The following is an 18,092-nucleotide window of genomic DNA, read 5'->3' on the forward strand; positions in this document are numbered from 1 at the left end:
TTATTCATTAGATAAACAATAAAATTATGAATATAATTTTTTTTTCAATTTGTGTTTACTATGTAGAAAGTTTATATACTATTACACTGGTTTGTGTGGTCCTTTTTATGACACTAATACTATTTATTATATTATATACCTAATTTGATTATTTTTTTATTCACTATATTGCTCAATGTTCTATAGAATTGTAAATTATTATATTCTTGATCTTTCAAATTTGTGATTTAATCATTAAAGAAGCTATTAAGGTTTAATTTTGAAAAATAATTATTTACTTCATAACAAATTTTATAAAGTTGAAGGTATGATATGGTCACAATTTTTGGTGCCTTGACTTCAAAATTTCAAAAATCTACCAAAGCATTTCCTATAAAAGTTTATAGAAATTTGTTGGGGAGATATTGTTATTTTGAATTTTGAGTTTTTTTCAACATATTGAATGTAGGGCATTTTGTCCAAATCCTACGCGAATAGTCTTATGTTGGGAACTTGTCATTTATAGTTAGATATGATACATCACTTAATTCAAAAGATTTTATTTTATAAGATTTATTTGAGAAAGATTTCTTAGTTAGTAAGTGTGTTTAAGATATCTTTTGAGGAAATCCTTAGCTCCATGAACAATGATACATCAAGTGTATATTTTTGCAGTTAAGGTTTTAAATCCTATTTTTTATATGAATCAAATAGTTTGGAATGCATCAGTCATTATTCCTTTAGTTTTGTATTACAGTCTGTTTGATTTATGATACTTTTTGTCCAAATTGTACAAAGTTTATGTACGATGATAGTGTAAAGAACACATGTGTCATTAAATGCATGAATTTCAAACCTGTGCCAAAAGTGTATGACATGATATTGCATAATTTCAAACACGAAATATCAACATTTCTAGTGTGATGCTATACCCTAGAAATAATCATGAAACCAAAGTAACAGCAATTTATTTGTAGTTGTAATATTTTATCTCCATATCATTTCTAGATGTTTACAGAAAATTTGGTATAGGAAATAGAAGCAGTTTTATTTTAATTAGAATATTTGTTCCTTTTGATATGATCTTTCTAACTTTAATGTCAAATTAGAGTTTGTTCTCCAATTTCATGGTGCAATGAAGTTCAGAACTTTAACAATGATACTGGGAGTGGGGCCTCTGTGTACTATGGACATGCACATTCTTGTTTGCAAATATTTCAAAATCTAGATTTATTGATGTTCTGGAACATTCTTTTTCATATTTAGTTTTACATTACACATAAGTTTCACGTTATATACACTTAAAATTGTGTTACTATGAATTATAATAGTACTAGTGCTTCCACAAAACACACAGCATTGTTATCTTTGTTACTGTTTTTTAATTATATTTTTTATGAAATTTGTGTGCTAGTTAGATTTTATTTTGATTGAAAATAAATGAGATTATTTTTGTAAAATGTTGTAGTAATTATGCCCTGATTGTGAAAACATTATTATTTCCCTTTTGTGTTAGTCCATTTATCTCTTTTTTTCTCCTGTATCAGGTTAAAATTAGGAACAAAGGAAGTGCATGTACCAACAATGATATTGTGGTTTAATCAACATGAAACTTTTACTTCGCATACATGTAAAAAGATATGGCACAATTCCCACTTGGACACATATCGAACAGAGTCCAAAGGAAGCACATTAAGCTCATGATCATTATGATGTGACCCTTTCAGATATATATGTCAAAGGGTTTTAACACAGATTTCCCACAACCCTAAAAATAGGAATGTGATAATGTGAGAGGTCAATTATGTCCTTTGAACAGGTCTGCTCGTATTATTTTAAATCAAGATAGGCCTATTCGAAATTCCTCCAGAACTGAACATATATTGAGTAAAAATAAAAATAAGAGACCTGTTATGTAAGTACACCTTCTCTTTATTGTCTAATGCTGAAGTAAAACTTTACTGGAATTTTCTTATTGTACAATTTATTCATGAATTATGACAAAAATATAGATATCATTATTCCATAATTACCGTCATGCCTGGAATCTTTTTATAAACAGGTATTATATAGCTATGGTGTCCTTTTTCTACACATTCATAATTTGCTTTGATATGATCTCATTGACAACGATTTGACACAACCTATTGTTGCATGACGTTGGACGAGGGAAATAACAAAAGTAATATTTACGTCAAATATGGGTGGTAAAACTTAAAATGCTCTATATAAAGAATTTTCCCATTACTCATAATCCATGTTGGTGGCTTGCATTGTTAGGCGAGTGACTTTAACCATAAAATTAAATTTTTAATGCACCTACCTAACACACGGCTAAATTATATATCATTTTAAAGCTACACATATGTACTATCTGTTTTGCCCGGTCGTAAAAAAATCGTACGGTGCAATTTCCGTCAAATCGAGATCAAAGGCCAAGGACGAATAAGTGCATATTTTTGAAGATTTCAGCCTGATTGCATTATATGACTTTTATATACTTAATTCACATATGCAAACAATTTAAACTTTTAGCAGAGCGATTAACAGTCATTATTCAAATGCATTTTTTAAAATTTAAAGCGTGTTTTTGACAGAGAGCACATGTTTCCTGAAAATCGAGGAAAAGTTAACAAAATGTGTGAAAACTCAAATTTTTCTTTCTGGTGCAACTGCTAATCACTTTAAACTAAGTAATACCATGTAATGACTATCAAAGAAGTTTTTGACATCATAACATTTCCTAAAAGTATGCTTACTTCTAATCAAACAGCAAATCATAACAACTCATACAGTTGCCCAAAATACCGCCATCTGCGAAAACACTGCTTTTAAGAATGTCTTCCTATTTAAACATTGTATGTGGTCAATATAAGATGTAATGAACAAATTCTTAAGAATCTAAAAAATTTAGAGTAAAAAAGATGTGCGCGAATCATCTTATTGCTTGAAATAAAGGGGGTGAAACTAAGAGATTGCAATCTGCATTGTAACTACCAGTCTGAAATAAAGATATTTTGACTTTTCTAATTGTTTGATTTGTAGCTTCATTTATATCAATATTGATGTACCGAAAAGACCTTTTTATTCATTTTATGTGAATTGAAATTTTAGACCAAAATAAATAAAAATAAATAGATGAAAATTGAAATTTCAAAAAATTTCAAAAAACTAGTAAACACATTATAAAACTTGATTTCTTGATTGCTTGAATTGCTTTGTTCATTGTTTACATGTATTAATTCATAAAATAAGAATAATTTTGAATATCCATTTATACGCAAAGGTTCTAGTTACAAATAATAATAATAATAAATAATAATCTATTTTATTATTGTGTCACATATTGATTGACATACATATCATACAACAATATTAAAACATACATAAAACAATCAATACCCAGCCATATCATTTGGCTTATGAGACAACTAGACTTCCTGAATAGCTTGAATGACTAGTTAATTTTTCATACAAGGATGACTTCATGCAAGAGTTTCTGATAACGACTGAAACTTCACAATATAGATGATGTCATCTCACTCAAGAGTGCAAAATTTGTGACAATGTTGGGCTCATATAATCCATTGAAATCGGAAATAAAAGACTCAGCAGACATAGTTTACTCCATCACGTATCTTGAAATCGATGATGAGGGTTGGTTGAGAAAAAGTTTTACGACAAGAGAAATGTGAATAAAACAACCCATAAAACCACCCCTTACTACAAAATTATAAACTTCTCATTTCCATCTAACAACATTATAGCAACGCCTGCATATCTATACTACTAAAGGAGGAGACCGATTTTATTGAGCCGCAAAAACTAGGGAAACGCATCAACTATAAGAGGAACACAGCGATATAACAGAAACACTGAACTGCTACAAAAAAACACACGCCAACATACAAAGAAACAGATTATTCGATACCAACTGTCATATGCCTGACTTGATACAGGACATTTGAATAAAAATAGTTGTTTAAACATGGTTCTAAACCAGATTTCAAATGCAAAGTTGAAATCAGCCCTTTGAAAATTTCATGGACGCCACTACGAGTTGGTTGACAATTATGAGATATCTGTTTCGCCAGATGACGACTGATAATTTCTATCGACGTAACCAAATTGCCGTCATCTCTGCCGTGAATGACACCAACTGAATAAGGCTTGGCACCGAGTTAGGAAATACATGAGCCACAAGACGGGTAAAAGAGAGCAGTGATGTAGTGGTAAGTGCATCGAACTACTAACACAAAGGTTCCTGGTTCGATTCCCGTTCCGTGATGAATATTTCAGGAACTGAATTTTCGGCTCTACTAGACACCATTTGTGAGTATGGTCTTAAGGAAACAATGCAAGTCCATCGGAAGGGGACGATAAATGGCTGACCCGTGTAAAGAGAGAGCCATATCTCTTGCACGTTAAACACACATTTGTAGATTTTTTTCAAAAAAGAGCAGACTTATGCCGCTACAAGGCAGCACTTGCTCACGCAAAGATGAAAGAGATTAATCCAAGTTGCAAAACTTGTTTCCCAATCCACTATAAATAAATATGTTTAAACTAAAACGGTTGTCACATGTGGAACATAATCTGCCTTCCCTTTGGGAGCCCCTGAGTTCACTCAAATTTTTTTGGGGAGATTGTTTTACTCAATCTGTAGCTTTATATGTTGTGTTTTGTATACTGTTGCTTGTATTGTTCGTTTGTTGCCCGGCTTACTCAGTTCGTTTTAATTATGAGTTTGATGTCCCTATAGTATATTTCGTCACTATTCAAGTAGTAAAAGGTCTACAAATGATAGATCAGTGTAGCTAAATGTATCATGATAAAGATTTGGTTCTATATATATATCACCGTGAGCAAATTAAGTTACTTAGTATTTTCGCGGATATTTGTCGTATTGAGTTTATCTTCTTCACTTTACTTTTAGGTGATTTTTGGCCGATTTTCATTACTGCAACTTAATGTCTTTAAAGTAAAAAAAATACCAAAGGGACAATCAACATCTAAAACCATGAATCAAATAAAGTTAATTAAAACCATGAACAAATTAAAATTAAAGTGCTAGAGACGAACAACAGTCCACAAAACACAGCATACCATGAAAACGATCACTCCTAAAACAGAGAATGATCTTATAAGGTCAGGAAGGGTATTTAACTTTGTCATTTTGTTATTATACACTGCTTATAGTGTTTTACATTCACAATGACATGCTTTTGTATATTAAAAGCTTATGTAGAAATTTCTCAAAGCATCTTTTATTCAAATAATTAAAGCGATTAAACTTCTAAACACATTTAATATGATTTAAAATAACACGATTTTAAACTAAATAAGAAACAACCGCATTTTATTTAGTTCGTTTACATCCTGCTCTAGACAACCAAGTGTTTCTAACAAAGGTTACTTATTTCAATGTTGCCTACGATTTAGTAACGAAGTCATGTTTGCATTTAAACATAATTACAAAAAGTAAAAAAGTTTGACTTAGTAGAAAACAGTTTAACCTCAATTACCTCGCATATTTATGTTCTAACTTTAAATGTCCCTTCTTTTATGATGAAATCTCATTCTCCTCCCTGATATTCACAATAAGCGATGTGCTATTCTAACATAAATTAACAAAATGATCGCTATTTGAAGATGGTAGATTTTTGGGCAACTGCAAACACTTCAATAGAAGGCTGTTCCATGAACAAAAATAAATAATAACATCTTAAAATTACAAAACAAATATTCCTTGACCTACATCATATACATTTATCTATTTTTTAGCATACAAATATCGATTCCCCAAGCTATATTTTGCTTTTTGAAAAAAAACACATTTTTTTAGGATTTGTGATAAATTTCATTTTTTGGGATTTTTTGCGCTTCGAATTTCTTATTTTTTGTTTGATTTGGAAATTATGTATCATGTTCCATGAAGTTCATATGATCTTTTGAAAAATTTTAGGGTACAAGAATTGGAAAATAGCGTTTTATTTAATAATCGCAAAAATTGGATTTTTTTTCATGACCTTTGACCTTGATTTAACAAAAAAATGCACCGTACGATTTTTTTACGACCGGGCAAAACAGAAAGTACAGATTATCAGCTTTCGAATGATATATAATACAGCCGTGTGTTAGGTGGGTGCATTAAAGTCGTTAACTAAGCGTCTTTTTGAAATAAGTCACTCGCCTATGTCATATACTACCTTAAATTTAGTTACCGAAGAACTTGGAAAAAACATTTTTTTTTCATTTTTGGAAGACCAGTTTTATCAATTTTTTCTAACTTTTTTTTTAAAGTTTTGCATCCTTTTCTAATATAACAAAATAATTTTTCGGGTATTTATTTTTAAAAATCTTTCATGATTTTGCCCAAAAAATGTTTAAGATTATTTTTTTCATTGTTTGTTAAATATATTGGATACGTCCACTGGTTATTCATCAGCCTAGTAGCTAGTTCTTTGACACTTGCATGCTTTAAAATAGACCTTTTGAACAGTGTGAACCCCTAAGGGGAACCAGGGAATAGTAATATGTTCATTAATGTCCTTTTCAAACCAGCAGTTAAACCCTTGCCAAAGTGGGCTTCCATTTGAAACGTCTGTTCAGAATGGAATGTATAGAGTGCCACATTCGATACACATTGTAAACGCCCGCGACAGCTCTTTAGCATTAGTTGCTAGTTGCAAGGCAAACTATCTGTCCTTATTTAATATACCCTTATTTTCAGTGGCAGCCTTAATTCCTCGAACGTTCTCTGTTAGAGAATTTGTAATATTTGAATTTTTCTCTACTAAAACATGCATGAAATATTAGCCACTGGATGTAAAGCGCTAATTCTAGCAGTCAGGCCCTTTTGGTCTTCAAAAGTTTCGGTTCTTATACATCCTTGGTTTTCAAATATGCTTATATTTTAATGTTTTTCCTTAGTTTTCTTGCTCGTATTGTTTTTCGTCACTGTACTATTCATCTGTATATGAAGATATGAATATATATATATACAACTCGTCTAAACATCAACCCAACAATGTTAGATCTGTAAATTTGCTTCCGCAAATTTTTGGTTCTTCCCTCGCCGGGATTCGAACCCATGCTACTGTGATATCGTGACACCAAATCGCCTGCACTGCAGCCGTCCCGCTAGACCACACGACCACATGGGCTATATATATAGATGTATAAATCCAAATACGGTTTCGATTCTTAACATCACCGAAGAAATTATATTAAATGTCGAAATCCGGATAGGGTCTACACATTTCTGCACCTAATGATACCGATATAACACCTTTTCCACAATTTTATTGTTTTTCTGTTTAGCATAAAATCTATGATTAAGATCCAAGTTACATCTGGTGATCAATTTATTTGGCCATCGTCAATGGCAGTCAGCAGGGATTAAGAACATTAGTTGTTCGACCTGTTAATAATGAGTTTTGTTATACGACCGCAAGTTTTGAAAAAAATTTCGTCGTATATTGCTATCACGTTGGCGTCTTCGTCTGCGTCGTCGTCGTCGTCGTCGTCGTCCGAATACTTTTAGTTTTCGCACTCTAACTTTAGTAAAAGTGAATAGAAATCTATGAAATTTTAACACAAGGTTTATGACCACAAAAGGAAGGTTGGTATTGATTTTGGGAGTTTTGGTCCCAACATTTTAGGAATTAGGGGCCAAAAAGGGCCCAAATAAGCATTTTCTTGGTTTTCGCGCTATAACTTTAGTTTAAGTTAATAGAAATCTATGAAATTTTGACACAAGGTTTATGACCACAAAAGAAAGGTTGGGATTGATTTTGGGAGTTTTGGTTTCAACAGTTTAGGAATTAGGGGCCAAAAAAGGGCCCAAATAAGCATTATTCTTGGTTTCGCACAATAACTTTAGTTTAAGTTAATAGAAATCAATGAAATTTAAAAACAATGTTTATGACCACAAAAGGAAGGTTGGTATTGATTTTTGGAGTTAATGTCCCAACAGTTTAGGAATTAGGGGCCAAAAAGGGACCCAAATAAGCATTTTTCTTGGTTTTCGCACCATAACTTTAGTATAAGTAAATAGAAATCTATGAAATTTAAACACAAGGTTTATGACCATAAAAGGAAGATTGGTATTGATTTTGGGAGTTTTGGTCCTAACAGTTTAGGAAAAAGGGGCCCAAAGGGTCCAAAATTAAACTTTGTTTGATTTCATCAAGAATTGAATAATTGGGGTTCTTTGATATGCGGAATCTAACTGTGTATGTAGATTCTTAATTTTTGGTCCCATTTTCAAATTGGTCTACATTAAGGTCCAAAGGGTCCAAAATTAAACTTAGTTTGATTTTGACAAAAAATTAATGGGTTGGGTTCTTTGATATGCTGAATCTAAAAATGTATTTAGATTCTTGATTATTGGCCCAGTTTTCAAGTTGGTCCAAATCGGGGTCCAAAATTAAACATTGTTTGATTTCATTAAAAATTGAATAAATGGGGTTCTTTGATATGCCAAATCTAACTGTGTATGTAGATTCTTCATTTTTGGTCCTGTTTTCAAATTGGTCTGCATTAAAGTCCAAAGGGTCCAAAATTAAACTTAGTTTGATTTTAACAAAAATTGAAATCTTGGGGTTCTTTGATATGCTGAATCCAAACATGTACTTAGATTTTTGATTATGGGCCCAGTTTTCAAGTTGGTCCAAATCAGGATCTAAAATATTATATTAAGTATTGTGCAATAGCAAGTCTTTTCAATTGCACAGTATTGCACAATGGCAAGAAATATCTAATTGCACAATATTGTGAAATAGCAATATTTTTTTTTAATTAGAGTTATCTTTCTTTGTCCAGAATAGTAAGCAAGAAATATCTAATTGCCCAATATTGTGAAATAGCAATATTATTTTTTAATTGGAGTTATCTTTCTTTGTCCAGAATCAACTCAAATCTTTGTTATATACAATGTATATTCACTTTTTACTACCAACTGATAAATTAAAATAATCTTTACCATTCAGTGATAACAAGCAGTTTTTTTTACATCTTAATATTTTATGATGTATTTAAATGAGTAGTTATTGTTGCAAACTCCATTAGAAATTTAATTGAGATTAATTTGGAATAAGGGAAAGGGGGATGTGATTAAAAAAATTGGGTTAAATTTTCTCATTTGAAATGAAAAATTTTGACATAATTTTTTTTTGAGAGGATTAATATTCAACAGCATAGTGAATTGCTCTAAGAGAAATTTTTTTTTTTAAGTTCATTAGAACACATTCATTCTGTGTCAGAAACCTATGCTGTGTCAACTATTTAATCACAATCCAAATTTAGAGCTGAATCCAGCTTGAATGTTGTGACCATACTTGCCCCAACCGTTCAGGGTTCAACCTCTGCGGTCGTATAAAGCTACGCCCTGCGGAGCATCTGGTTAAAATTTTCTTTTCACTTTTTTGTCTTTATGAAAATGTTGTAATGGCTGTATTTAGATCCCTGTACCAATAATTTGTTTTGCATGCACACTTTTAAAAATTGCGGTTTTTATCCGACGTTATCAGCGTTTCAACGTTGTTTACAACTCATATATATAAACTAGTATTGAGTGCCATATCAAAGGTAGTATGACATGAGATTAAAAATATTATGAATACCCCTGCTTATTCTGAAGATCGTTTTATTAAAGACTCTGTGATGTCTGAAATATCCTAAAAGTTACGTAAGTAAAGAAAAGTTATGATAATATGTTTGTTTATTTTTACAGAACAGAAAGTTATCATTCCAATGAAAAGGTTTAACTTTGATTAACAAAGTATTACATTTGAATATGTATGTTTTTGTTGCTTATTACCAATGAATAATTAAAAAAACTAAGGGTTTTCTTATTCCAAGCATAGATTGCTTTGGTCGTCTTTCTCACAACTTTTTGGAATTTTGGATCCTCGGTGCTCTTCAACTTTGTACTTGTTTGGACGTTTCGTCCCCGAGGGTATCACCAGCCCAGTGAATATCAATTATACGGTCATTTTTATAAATTTTCTGTTCACAAAACTTTGATTTTTCGAAAACCTAAGCATTTTTTACCCCAGGAGTAGATTACCTTAGCCGTATTTTGCCCAACTTTTTGGAATTTTTGGTACTCAATGCTCTTCAACTTTGTATTTGTTTGGCTTTTTAACTATTTTGATATGAGCGTCACTGGTGAGTCTTATATAAATGAAACGCGCGTCTGGCGTACAAAATTATATTGTTTTTCGTAAAATATCAATTCGAACTATAAAAGTCAGGTTTTTAGTGTTGTAGTGATGGGAGGACATTATTATTTCTTTCTGTGTTTGTCTTTTTCGCACTTTCATCCGTGTTTTGACATATTGTCCAATAAATTAATTAGCATTTTCTACTTCGAATGGGGCATCTGTGTACTGGGGACACATTCTTGGTTTTTCATACTTGAAGATATTGATTTGATGTTTGGTATATTGAATTATCATGGCAAGTTACAGGTCTCGAATTTTGAGATTTAAGCTTTTTCTCCTTGTTCAGTTAATTATTATTAACTTAAATTATTATTTAGAATAACTAGATTTCTGTTAAATGGGGAATAACTCATTTTTAAAAAGATTTGTAAAAGGCATTGTATCAATATGACAATTTGGATTTTTTCCGTTTTCTTTTGTAAATTATTTGAAAAATTTAGTAGTAGTTATTAGTTATCAAAGGCACCAGGTAGTGGTAGGTTTGTTAGTTGTTTTATGTAGTTATCGCCATGACATGCTAAATATCAAGTTAGAATTTCGTTCAATAACATGGAATATTGAACCGGTAGGGGACTATGTTTTGCCATGCAATACTCACAGAAGGATTTCATTAAAATCCTACCAGGCAAGCACATGTTACCATCGACAAACAATTTCAAAGCTATTTTATTTTTAATTACGACCTTGAATTTTGACTAATTCACCTCTTACTTGTATGGGAAATATAGTGATTTCTAATGTATCACAATTCTTTAAGTACTGCAAGGTTAATGTAATAATATTATTTAGAGTATAGTATTTTAATAAAATGGAAAATATTGGCACCTTGTTTGTGCGACAACATATTTTGCAATTTTAAAACTCATTTTATTTACTTGAATGACTTACTTTTCATTCTGAAGTATAAAAAAGTACTCACTTATATTTTAAATGAAAGATGAATTCATTTTAGAAAATAAACAAAAAGGTAACGTCACTTTGTTAACATCAAATATATATGAAAAATAAATGGTTGATATATCACATTTCTTGTTATAGTGTACAAAAGAAGTCATAATATATAAAGGCAACAGAAGTATACCGCTTTTCCAAATTCATAAATCAATTGAGAAAAAAACCCCAATATTTTGGTTACAAACAACACCGAGGAAAACTCATCAAATATAAGAGGAAAACTACGACACAAATAAAACCACTACAATACAAAACGATGTTTCGGTTTGAAAATATGAAATTGACTTTAAAAATTTAAAGGACTGATCAAAATTGTCTCACTGGCAACCATACCACATCACCTGATTGTATATTTATATTTAGAACACTGTCAAGGTTTTAACTTGGTAAAGACTGTCAGTCAATAGCGTGGACAGATTATATAAGTGTGATATAATTTTTCTGATAAAGTACACGTGTCATCAAAATTTACAATTATTGATGTGTAACAACATATAATGGAATTTTTAACATTAATATATCTCATATATATTATATTTGTGAATAGTGGGGTTTCTCAACGACAACCTGTGGTATCAACAGATTGTGGTCCTGTGTTAGGAATTAATTCCACAGCCTTCGTATTCAAGGGAATAGCATATGCCGTTCCACCAGTACGTGATCTACGATGGACTCCTCCACAGGCCCTGAGAAAAACTGGTGGAACATGTTGGGCAGGAACATTCAATGCATCAACATTTGGAAACACGTGCATACAACGAAATGAATACAATCAAAGTGAAATTATAGGTAGTGAGGACTGTCTCTATCTCAATGTATGGACGCCGACGCTAAACACCAGCGCTAATTTACCAGTCATGGTGTGGATACACGGTGGAAGTTTGCAGTTATCAAATGGAAACAGGCCGACTTTTAGCCCAACTGCAAAGCTTGCAAACTCAACAAACGTCGTTTATGTTAGCATGAACTATCGTCTTCATGCCTTCGGTTTTATGGCTTTGGATATTTTGACAGCGCGATCGGCACATAAAACCTCTGGAAATTATGGATTCATGGATCAGCAACTTGCACTTCAATGGGTGCAACGGAACATCAAAAACTTTGGCGGGAACCCTAATTTGGTAAGTTAAAGCAGTTTAATCAGTGTAAAAGAAAAAAATGACGAAAGTCGGTATGCGGAAAGTTGAAGGTTGTGTAATGTCCAGTTGCCAATGTTACAACCATATTCAAAAGAGAAAACACAGCAAAAGCTTGTTTTATAATAAGGTAAACTAATGAATGTATAGTAAATGAGGTTTGTTCTACTTCACGTTAAAATAAAGAACGTTTGTCTTATTGAAGGGAAGATATTTGAAATGAAGTTTAAGTTACATAGATTTTATAACAAAGGGCTAAGACAAGACAGGTAACGATGCTTTATTAAGTTAAGGTTTTACTGTACTTGCTTTTTTGGATTGTGGCATTAGTCTAAAGTCTGAAAGAGAATATCAAACTGATCTTTCTGAATTGTCACTGTTACACCTCAGATGAAACATTAAACTACATTATCAATGTTAGTATACAATTAACAAAATAAGGACTGGTTTACTGAAACATGTTACTTACTGAAACTTTGTTTATTTTTGAAACAGAAAATAGGCATACAACGTTACTGAGAATGGAAATGGGGAATGTGTCGAAGAGACAACAACCCTACCATAGAGCAGACAACAACCGAAGGCCACCAAAGGGTCTTCAATACAGCGAGAACTCCTGCACCTATAGACGTCCTTCAGCTGACCTCTAAACAAATATGTATACTAGTTTAGTGATGATGGACGTCATACTAAACTCCGAATTACATTTGTAAAAACAGGAAACTTAAATTAAAAATCAAACAAGACTAACACAGGCCAGAGGCTACATTTATCATGTTTATCATATCTTTTTTTATTCTTTATAATAACTTAGTTACTTAAATTCCTTATTTTCGTTTTATCAAAGGTTACCTTTTATAACGGTACAGGATTACACTTCTTTACACTCCTCAAATACTGTACTAAAAAGCAAATTTATTATCTCTTTTTTTTTGTTTTAGGTTACCGTATTTGGTCAGAGTTCAGGCGGAACTAGCATTATAGGTCTTCTAGCATCTCCATTGTCAAAGGGACTATTTCATCGCGCATGGATGATGAGTGCGTCACCTGTTTATAATAAAACCCTAGAGGATGCATCTAAAGATAATTTAGTGTTTCTAAAAAACACAGGCTGTTCAGATACAAAGTGTCTGGTGAATGTACCAGCAAATGAAATTATTCATGCAGTTCCATGGAACGTCTATCCTTTTTGGGCTATGTCGGATCAAATGGACTTGCCATTACGTAACTACTTTGATGGGGCTATTTGTATTGTGGATGGTGAGTCAAAATTTTACTGTAAGCCAAATCTAAACATCTTTTTTATAATAATGTAGTCAAACGTACATGATACAGTATATAATAGTAGATATTTGATTGATTATTAATTGTTTAATTCTTTCTGTTGGCTCAACGTCCAGCAAAAATGTCATGCGGTTTTGTAATCAGCGCCAGTAATTAAAAAAATATAAGCTGATCGAATAACTTGAATTTAAGAACATATTCAACGAGTATCCAACAGAAACAATCCACGAATGCACGCATACGTAGCGCATATGTGAGTGATCAGTGTTGTTTTGTCACAAATTAAATATTTCAGATATTTGACTTTTTATTATTTTTATTACATTAACTTTTAATGTAAATAAATTCAAAATCAAATCATAGACATTTTATTGTTGTCTAGGCGTTATCATTCCATTTTGATAAAACTCCTTTAACTTCTTCATGACACCTATTGTTGAATGGCGCCCGATGAGTGATAATACATGGTTTATTTCATGTGTAAGATATACGTTTTTTTATTTTTCGATGTGGCCTGTTATTTGTATCTTGTATGATGAGCACAAACTTGTTTAAAGGGGCATATAATGAATAATTCATATTACAAATGATTTAACGTGGTTGTTTTTTTTTTATAGTAATATAATACAACATTCTATTATTTCCTATTGGCTTTTGTTGATTTATTGATGACTAACTTTTTTTGCGCACAATAGGTTTTTACTTCTGGTTTTCTCAAGTTACTCTTTCTGGACCCATTATCTATATCTATGGTTGCCGATGATCTCAGTAGGTAATTGTCTAATTTCAGAGCTCTTGGTTTAGTTGAAGGTCATAACTTTTATCATTTCTCTGGATTTATAAAAATGTACTCACAGGCGAAAGAGAATTGAACAACTTATATTGATTTTTACTACGCAAAAATAGTTCAACCTTAAGAAGTTGTAGTTCAAATTGTGTACTATAACATATGGATATTTATTGCATCAAATACCTGTTTTTGATAAAAAGTGATCTATAGAGTTGGCCTCCATTTATTCGGAGATGAATACATACAGTTTGTGCGAATCAGTTTTGTAAATGTTTGATATAGAAATCAGGAATGTTGAAGGCACTCAAAGGGAAATTTTTGTCTCAAAAATGAAAATTTATTTGTTAATCATTATAGAAAAGATTCTTATCATGGAAGTATACCCAGCCTTATTCTGCTCTCATTCAATATGAAATCCATAACTTTTTAAATAGACAATCATATAAATAAACACATCATAGATACCAGGATCAAAATTATATATTTACGCCAGACGCGCGTTTCGTCTAAAAAAGATTCATCAGTGAAGCTCAAATCAAAACATGTTTAAAAGGCGAAATATAAAATGGAATTAAAATTCAACAAATATGTTAAATTTAGTTGATCAAGTAAATCTGTAATACCTGTAATAGAACAACCATACAATTGAAAATGTGATTCATGTGAAATATCACTATCTACAGTAGCAATTCGCCGTTTAAAAATCTAAGAATTCTAGGTTACATTTCCAAAAGCGTACACCAAAACGTTATAATTGGTTGAACACGTGATAAACAATAGAATTTAAACCAATGACATAACGTTGTTTTCATTTTGGTGTACGGGCAATGAGATTACACATAGTCCTTTAGATTTGGTAAAAAAGGCGAACTTTTACTTTGCCTTTCTATTACATCTTATCGCTATTTATTCCAACCAGGATAAATTCTGAAATTACACATCCATTCATTCAGTTGAAGGTATCTGGGACCCTTTGCAAACAATGAAGTATGCATAAAACTGTTCAAAAAGTCACGTTTAGACCATCATTAACATTAAGGAGGTTCGCTACTCAGTGCTAAAATAACAAGCTTTTCATAACACTAGTATATATTGATAGGAACTTATTCAAGGAAACAAAATAGGAGAAACAAGTTATAGGTAAATGTGCTTGTTTTCGAGATAGTAGCCATTGAAATTATCGCGGTAAAATGTTCTCTCTTGATTTTTCATAGCTTTATAAATGATAAGTTTAAGAGCTCAAAAACTATTTAGAAATAAGAAGGATTTATTTGACAGATGACTTATAAAAAAAAAATGGTCAATGAGCAAATTTTTTAAAGCATTAAAGCATGTCAAATAGATAAAACCAGAGGGTTCCGAAAATCTGACAAAAAATCCAAACCATGACAAGCGAACATCCTTAAGATAGTTGATCAAAATACATCAAAGTATCAAAATGTTAGCTTTCTAAACTTGTCTCACCCTAAGCTCATTTCTGATGACCTTCGTTTTGCAACACCTGACCAAAACAGGAAGTTGTCTACATGTATATGAATGTTTTTTTTGGTCGAAATGGACGAAGTAGCGATAAGGTTTATACACATAACGCGATAAAAACATTAGAAGAATTGACAGATGAAAATACACAGACAAGCACACACACACATAAAAAAATTTCACTGCCTTTATTTAAATGGTATCACATGCTCTTCAATTATGTTTGTAACCAACTGATTAAAGATGGTGTGATATATTGCGTTAAATTAAATATACTTTTATTATTTTTGTTGCAAAAAAAATCAAGTTAATTTATTCCAGGATATGTTGTACCCGAACCACCGTTTGAAATGTGGAAGCAGGGAAAAGGGATAGACGTCCCCGTTATTGTTGGTACGTAACTTCATATGTTAAAGTATTATCGTAGATGTAACTTTGTTATGGAAGATAATAAGACATTTTTGGCGGTCTTAGATCTGTATAAATAGATATAAGAGTTAGTCGTCCGATCTGTCAGTTTTCGATTGTGACCTTTCACTTTTAGTGACATTTTATCTGAATGTGGAATCGAATTGCATATGATTCATGCGTAGCTCACATCGTAGACGCTCAGGTATTGCTCCTGTTCGACTCATGTAAATCAGGTAGTTATTTTACCTTTGATATATATATATAAAACTGTGTTGTATGATCGCCAATGAGCCAACACTCCACTTTAATAAGACCAAATGACATAGACATAGACGTTTACAACTGTAGTCATTGTACGGCTTTATGAAATTTGCTTACATGTTGAGTTTATTTTCCACCTGTCCTTTTCTTTCATCTTCATTTATGAATATACCTATTTTGTTTGAAGCCATGGGGTTGCTGTGCTTCGTATTTGGTATTTGGTATTGGGTATTGGAAGCAAGTACTTAGTATCATCTTTTTATTAGGTTCTCAAGTGGCCCGGAATATATATGGCTTGTTTGAAAGTTGCAGTCATTATTAACTTCTTTCTTCCGATCAGACACTAACAATGATTTCCTTTCATCATGGTAACCATCAACGAAAAAAAAAGCCCGACACTCTTTAATGGTCTGTTGTTGCTAGATACATCATATCAAATAAAAAGTGCTCAAATATTTTAACACTAATTTGAAGCAAAAATTAACAAGAGGAACTATGAGCTTAGCAAACAATGATATCCCCCTTCCCAGCTCTTGTAGTACATTATTATTAAGATTGTTGGACACCTTAAATAAATCATAATCAGCGCTGTTTCAAAGGAGTTCTGGACACACAATGCGTTGATTTCAAGTTATGCAGTGACAAAGTTCATTAATTGCATATTAAGTAAGTGATAACACAACAGTTATCATAGTAAAACTAATGCACAATAGCATTATATTGTTGCGATTGTGAAATTACATTAACGGTAATTATTTTAATGTACAAAATGCGCATTTCGATAATAAAGCGGATACCAAATGGGTTCTTCCTTGAAAATCCTTTAATTATCTTTACATCATTTAATCAATCCGATCGCGAAAGGAATAGAAAAAAAAGTGTTTTTAACCGTCTCATAAATTTATGTTTTGAAGGTACAACCAGTCAGGAAACAGACCTTCATCCATCACATTCAGATATAAACAGTTGGACATGGGATACCTATCACAAATACGTCCACACGTATCTCGACACTTTTCCTGGAAACATTTCTACCGAAGCTTTAGCCCTGTATCCAGATGGTGTAGAAAGCGAAGAATACCAATACACATCGATGACGTCAGATTTAAGAGTAACCTGTCCCAATAATATCATGTCAGATATACTCAGTAAATACTTCAAATCTCCAGTTTATAGATACGTTCTTACTATTTGGCCATCCCAGCCCGTCAATGTAATGGGTATACCATACAAGGCTAAGTACGCATGTCACATGTGGGACGCCATTGGATTTTTTGGCTCCATCAGCAGCTACTATAAACCTACGGAAGGTGATCAAAGCTTTGAAAAATCGATTCAGAAAGAAATGGTCCATTTTGCCACTACAGGAAAATTATATACACAAAGCTGGAAAACTTATCCAACAAGCACTGGTCTTCTGACTACGAACGTGACAGTTGTGTCGTCTTATCATGCTAAAATGTGTACTTTTTGGAAGGACAACGATTTTTTCCGCTACGCCTGGATAAACTAAAAAAAAATCTTATTTCAGTATCTACTTTCTATTATTAAATAAAATGATCAAATATA

At 31.9% G+C, this 18,092-nt stretch overlaps 1 protein-coding gene across 1 annotated transcript; it reads left to right on the forward strand.

Annotated features, from left to right (window-relative positions):
- Positions 1-11,556: 11,556 nt before the first annotated feature.
- On the forward strand, positions 11,557-18,092 carry LOC134686149 (para-nitrobenzyl esterase-like). Its single transcript, XM_063545821.1, has 4 exons — positions 11,557-12,283; positions 13,240-13,558; positions 16,173-16,244; positions 17,438-18,092. The coding sequence occupies exons 1-4, from the start codon at positions 11,660-11,662 to the stop codon at positions 18,034-18,036; spliced, it is 1,614 nt and encodes a 537-aa protein (XP_063401891.1). The 5' UTR covers positions 11,557-11,659; the 3' UTR covers positions 18,037-18,092.

Source organism: Mytilus trossulus, chromosome 10, assembly GCF_036588685.1.
Source record: "Mytilus trossulus isolate FHL-02 chromosome 10, PNRI_Mtr1.1.1.hap1, whole genome shotgun sequence".
Taxonomy (NCBI): domain Eukaryota; kingdom Metazoa; phylum Mollusca; class Bivalvia; order Mytilida; family Mytilidae; genus Mytilus; species Mytilus trossulus.

Excerpts from the sequence above, each read along its gene's own strand:
- LOC134686149 (XM_063545821.1), top strand. The coding sequence starts at position 11,660 with ATGGAATTTTTAACATTAATATATCTCATATATATTATATTTGTGAAT. Across the intron at positions 13,559-16,172 it reads GGCTATTTGTATTGTGGATG|GATATGTTGTACCCGAACCA; the intron begins GTGAGTCAAAAT and ends AATTTATTCCAG. Across the intron at positions 16,245-17,437 it reads AGACGTCCCCGTTATTGTTG|GTACAACCAGTCAGGAAACA; the intron begins GTACGTAACTTC and ends TATGTTTTGAAG.